Here is a 6,415-nt window from a genome sequence, read left to right on the forward strand (position 1 = left end):
CTTTTTTTTTCCTGAGGGGTCGTTAATTTTTGAGTCGTGAAATAAGTAGCTTTCATGCATGCTACACTTCCGGCAATCCGTTGTTTCTGTTGTGAGGTCAAGGCGTGTGGGCCGGAAATCGTTTTGGGCCGTAATGACCTGCCTGTTTGCAAAGCCGGATTTTTTTCCTTGGAAGAAAACGGAAGCTTTGCGACTTTTATTCTACTTCTCATTTTTTTTTAATAATTAATGTTCCCACACCGTCCCCAGCTGGGCCAACGGAGGAGGGGGTGACAACCTACCGCTGCAAGAATTCAGGTACTCAGGTTGAGAGCGCTTCGCACATGAGTTCGAATCTGCAGCAGCGGACATGTTCCCTAGATGCTGGGCCGGACCAAACACATGCTAAAGTTAAACTGAGTAGTGCAAGCCTAGACTTCGGAAAGATTTCTTTGGATAGGCCCAGTTCCCCTGTGTGAAAATTTTCCTGTGTTGTCTTGTACATATTTCTCATAAGCAAGATTGAACTTTTTTACAGTTTAATTCGACAATTCTTCGCTACATTCCCGATTCAGACTACGGATTTCCAGGAAGGGATACAACGGGGATTTCCCGATTCAGAGGACTCCAAAGAAAGGATTGGTGATGGCGGAGTTGAGCTCGGCTCCAGCTACATTCAGGACAGCCTTGTCAACCTTGTCCCTTGCCAGAAACAAGATCTCCTCGCCTTCCGGTTTCTCAAACCCGCACAGCTCGAGAAACTCTATGCCTCCAAGGCTCCCAACTCTCTCCTGCAAGGAACAGAAGACATACCATCAGTCTCAGGTTATTCGGCAGGTTAGGGCATCGTTTTTACCAGTCCAGGGAAAAGGGAATTCACCTGGAATGTAGCATTGGTAAGTCTGATCTTTCTGAATTTCTCCTCGTCAGGGTTTTTAACCACGTTTCCGATGTAGGTGAGGAGTGTCTGAAAAGCCCTCTTTACTTTAGCATCCTCCTCCTGTCACAACAGTAGTCCCGTGTAAGTATGATGAAATCGATTATAATATCCAGACCTATTTTATATGCAAGTTATGTAAAAATCAGCATCATATAACTAGTACAGTTTATATTAATCATTAAGGTTTGTGAGTATACTGGACTAGCATAGAGAAAGCGCACATCACTGATTAAGTTGTTACCAAATGATAGCAAGGTTCAAAACAAAACAGGAAACCGAACTGGACAAGTCATTCCACTACAAGACAATGAGGCCATGTCGAAATATCATAGTCCCGATAGTATGCAAATACACTCGAGACAAATATGACCCTGCACAAGTCATATCAGGCATCAAAGAGAAACTGGACACAAAGCAATGTATATCAGGAGATCCCAACTGTGATGAGCCTATTTTCACCACAATTTTCTCTTCACCGGGTGCAGATGAGCCTGGGCTCAGAAATGGATATTTGGGTTATTATGCACGTTACTTTTCTTCTATGATTGCTACTACTAGGAAGATAGCAGGAGCACAAACTCTTCTATTCTAGGTAAATGATGGCACAAATCTAACTTCTTGATTTGGTCAGAGGGAACATACATAAAGAAACAAGAAATTAGAGACCTTCAAAACCTGCAGCTTGCCACTCTAACTTAGGTCCCTCAACCTCATAAACTAAAGTCTATGTTCGTTACAACTGCCATTATATGCTCCCATATGGTGATCCATAGTTCACATCAAATTAATGGACAATGCCGTGACTTCCATGGGAAAATTACGGTTCATACCTTGTTCTGCTGCTTGATATTTCGTAAGCAATCCCTCATCCGCTCTGCCTTTGTGGCTGGTCTGACAGGTAAAAATGCACTCTGCAAAATTTAAGGCCACAGTTAAAGAATTAACCAATATTAAACATATCTTATCGAAGGTAAAATGAACTCTGGCCTCTCCAGACGGTTCTAGAGGGCGCATCACAGGCTGCCCAACCAGAAAACAATGTAGGATTCACATGGAAGAGGAGTCCTCTATTTGTTCTGAGAAGTGAGAGGTTCAAAAGTACAAGAAAATCTTGTCCATCTCACATTTTAGATTTTTGGGAAGGCAACTTAGGTGATCAAAACAGTGTAATGTCGTGTTTAAATTGACAAAGGTGCACAAAATCTGGATCAACAGGTTACAATGGCAAGGTCAATCGGATTAAAAAACGGTACCTTCTTCTCTTCAACAGGCGGTGGCGCACTTGGCTTGGATGCAGCTGGGGCTTCTGCCGGCAATCCAAGTTTTCTTCTACGTTCAGCCTGAGAATAAAAATATGAGAAACTGTTTGAGGCTTAAGGACTACAGCTAGTTAGCAACCAAATAAAATTGCATTCAGTTGAATATCTCCAGGTTAAATCAAAGTAAATCATTCCTTTCCTATACAAAAGGTAAATAGATACTAGTAACTGAAACCAAACTAGCAGCATATGAATATTCCTGAAATTGAGATGGATGAATAAGAAACCTTGTCCTCTTCAAGTTTCTGGCGAATCTTTTCTCTGGCTCTTTTCTCCTCCTCTTTCTCAAGCCTTCTCAATTCTATGATGCTGCCAATGGCAAGGAAAAATTAAGCAAAACTTGATATTACCAGCATAAGTCTAGTAAAATAAATAATAAACTAAAATAAAGAACCAACCGTTTCCTTTCATTTAACTCCTCCATTTTTTTGGCTTCAAGAAGCTCCTTACCAATCCTTATGCGCTCCTACAAAAAAGCCTAATCCGTGAGGCAAAATAATAATAAAAACTTAAAAAATGTACACTAGATATAAAGCTAAGAAATAGTATGCTAAGGCCATTACTTTCTAATGTTGAGCCAAAGTGTAACTTGTAATGATGAGATGTTATCACATGAAACATAAACTAGCATTGAGATAATATGGATAAAATTTTGTGTTTGGTATCCTCACATAAACAATGTAGTATAGTTTGTAAACGTTGTCTTGCTGATAGTACTGCAGAGTAAAGACTAACATGAAAAATGGAAAATGTGTGTACCCTAAAAACCTCCAACAAACAATCTGTTGGAGATATACATAATAACATATTCAGAAGATGAACAAGAAAATACACTTGCAAATACACATCAGCAAACAAATTTGAGACTAGAGGTTAAATAAAATAAAATGAAAACCATAGGAAGCTTTTGTACTGAAATATTAACATAAAGGGCTATCAAAAATATATTTGTTCAGCAAATATTCTTCCAATTTGGATTGTATGGTCCAAGACGCATGATTGAACAATTATAAAATGGAGTAAAAAAATGATAATCTGTCCAGAAGAAGCCAGATGGAGATATATGTTACAGGTTATGCTGATGTCGTCCTCTGTTTATTCTGATTATAACAAATTTATATACATTTAAACTACATAAGTAGGCATATATTACAAATCAAGAAAGTAAAAGAAGACATTTTTACAGGGGCAAATGAAAGTTGACATACCTTTTCCCTTTCTCTCTCCATCCTTTTTTCTTCTTCTTCTTTCTTTTTACGAGCACGCTCCCTACAAGAGGGATGGATACTCTCAGTACGAGGTGTCTTGGAAGAAAATATTATTCCACAAAAAGATACATACTGAGTTCAAGACAAGTGCTCTTTATCTCAGAAAATTTCTCGTCCATAACCTATGGTTACTATATGTTACTATGCCCTTTATTCTGAATTCCAAGCTCTAAGATTTGTGCACAATTACGGAGAAATGGCACCTTTCAAAAGTAGTGTTGCAAAAACTGCACATTTTTTCTACTAAAGCTATCATTCCCCAAAGCGCATGCTTAGGGCACTGCATGTTCACAAAAGTATAAAGGCACCATACTTATGTTGTGTATTATGGTTATTTATTAAAGTTAAAGGTAGAAAATAAAGAACATAATAAGTATCCAAATGTCAACGAATTGATTCAGTACAACGAAAAATAGCCCTACAAACAGACAAATATCTGCTACTTCTAAAGAGAATTATTTAACCACCAGCCCATGATTCAAGAATGGTTTATAAAAGCACCTCAGCTCTTGTGCCTTAATCTTCTTCTCTTCCTCAGTTAGAGAGGGCTTGTTAGCCACGGTGTTGGCCGGCACCTGAGAGGTGAAATAAGATAACTTAAATAAGAAACCTGCAGATGATATGCGCTGGAGAGAAATATTGTTCTAGCCAAAAGTGTCAGTAACATCTATTCAGCCACCATTGAACACTGTTAATAGATGCTCAGTGGACAAAACTAAGTCAAGCAAGCAAGTTGGTCCTTGTGCATGGGCAGTTGGGCACAGATGGAAGCAGCAATAAGTGGAGGAGCTTTGGCAGTTGAATTCAGCATCAGCTATAGTTTAAGCCGATAATGTTTACTTCAAAGTAGCATTTCACCATAAAGTGAACACATCCAATTAAAGCTATTTTTATACAAAATCCCTTAAATGTTGCATGCTTATATTGTGTAGACACTTCTTGAACCATGGAATTCCAAAGTGGTGAAACCATGTCATTTGGGAAAAGTACAGCACCCTCATACATTCATATGAATAAACCAAAGCATGGATAACATATCAAAGAATAAAGTTGCTACTACCTGCAGTTAATTAAAATATAACTGTGATGAAAAGACTACCAAAACAATACTTATTTGCAAACATGGGACCAAGCACCATCAGAAATAAAAATGGGCAAATCTCTACTCTAACAAACAACGAAGAACAAAATAAAAAGCTTCATACCATAGGCATTTCATCAATATCCGGATCCTCCTGATGCTCAGAGAGCCAGTTAATGGCGCCTTCAATGGTGCTATTACCTATGTAAAAGTACACGGGTTCAGGAAAATTATGAACATCATTGTATATTAATTTGCAGCTGCATGAGATAATATCAAAAAAGGACCTATAAAATATGACTGGAGAGTGGAGATGGTAAAAGAATATTTCTATACACTGTTTATGCTGGTCCATTCAGGTAACTTAGTCATTTGACGCCACTGTCATCTTCAAGAAATTGATATAGTTCAATAAAAAGAGATTATAGTTTGATATAGTCGGTTATTCAGTATTATCACCCCTGTTCACATTTGTATGTTATCCAATAATTAAACTAACAATATTTTCTTTCATTTACATGGTTTTCCTTGGCTAAGTAATCTGATATCTTATGCCATTCAGAACCCAATAGTATAGTATATCCTAGCATGACACAGCACTTTGAGTAAGTTTATTCTTTATTCGATGAGTATGAAGTAAATTAAGATATGGCTCTCAATAAATCGCAGGCAATGTTATGTTGAGATATTCTGACAAGGGCCACAGTAAAATGATCTTATTATCATAGGCAATGTTATGTGCAGTGGCATCATCAACTGATAACATGACAGTTATACGAGTCAGAGGCTATAGCTATATACATACCGGAGAAGTGAAGTGCCCTAGTGGCACGCGCAGTCGAAAAGCCCATCGATTCAAGTTCCCCGAGCATCTCCTTGTTCACCTCTGGCGACACCAACTCTGCCAAAATCAAAACACACCGTCAACACTCAAAATCCGTCACAGATGAAAGAAACCCTTTGCTTATCTCAGATTGGAAACCGCACCTTGCGGCTCCGCGCTCCCGGACGCGTCCACATCCATGGCCTCGGAGGCCGGCTTGGGCGGCGCCTCAAGATCGATGGGCTTGGCCGCCTCCATGGTCTTGTCCGTGAACTCGGCGTGGCCCGTGCGCTTCTTGTGCAGGTCCACCTCCTACACACACCGAATCGACAGGCGGAACTGGATCAGGCACCGACGGAGATGTAAATCTAGCACGCAGGATCGACGAAGCCACCAAATCCGGCCGGGTTCCGTCGGGGGACGGAGCGGGGGAGGCGGGATCTTACGGTCTGAGAGCGGCATGGCTTGCCGCAGTCGGCGCAGACGAGGTTGAGGACGGCCTCGGTGGACTCGGCGAAGTTGGTGTGGGAGGTGGCCTCGGCGTGCGCCTGCGCCTCCTCCACGCTCCTCAGCTGCACGCCGCAGTCGCCGCACCGCAGGGACAGCCCCGCCATTGCTGCTTCCGACGGGGTCGCTTCCGATCGAGCGAATTTGGGGGCGAAACTCGAAAGCTGCTTCCTTTTTGCGAGGAGGTTTAGGGTGTGTTCGGTGAAGAGAAGAAGAGGGGACGGTCAAGCAAGTTTATCAGGATGCGCCTGCGAACGGGATCGTCCAGGAGAGGACATCCGGTTCGGATTCATCAGCTGGGAGTATTATAAGATTAGCGTCGTATTCAAAATATATTTTCAATGATACGTATATTTTCTCCAAAAACTTCTGATTTCTAAAGAAAAACGGAAATGTTAACACCCACACGTGTGGGCGTTCACCATCCCGACCACACGCAAGCATCTTCATTGGCAACTTTGTGCACGAATCTTGGAACAAACCGGCCGGTTTTCTGCG

General features: G+C 41.0%; 1 protein-coding gene across 1 annotated transcript; it reads right to left on the bottom strand.

Annotated features, from left to right (window-relative positions):
- Nucleotides 1-413: 413 nt before the first annotated feature.
- On the bottom strand, nt 414-6,179 carry LOC125513931 (GRB10-interacting GYF protein 2). The gene is made up of 12 exons (XM_048679145.1): nt 5,857-6,179; nt 5,575-5,722; nt 5,393-5,488; nt 4,712-4,788; nt 4,008-4,081; nt 3,447-3,507; nt 2,637-2,704; nt 2,466-2,547; nt 2,173-2,259; nt 1,750-1,830; nt 860-979; nt 414-770 (listed from the first exon to the last, which is right to left on the bottom strand). The coding sequence occupies exons 1-12, from the start codon at nt 6,022-6,024 to the stop codon at nt 597-599; spliced, it is 1,236 nt and encodes a 411-aa protein (XP_048535102.1). The 5' UTR covers nt 6,025-6,179; the 3' UTR covers nt 414-596.
- Between the last annotated feature and the right edge of the window lie 236 nt (nt 6,180-6,415).

This window comes from Triticum urartu, chromosome 6 (assembly GCF_003073215.2).
Source record: "Triticum urartu cultivar G1812 chromosome 6, Tu2.1, whole genome shotgun sequence".
NCBI classification, from domain to species: domain Eukaryota; kingdom Viridiplantae; phylum Streptophyta; class Magnoliopsida; order Poales; family Poaceae; genus Triticum; species Triticum urartu.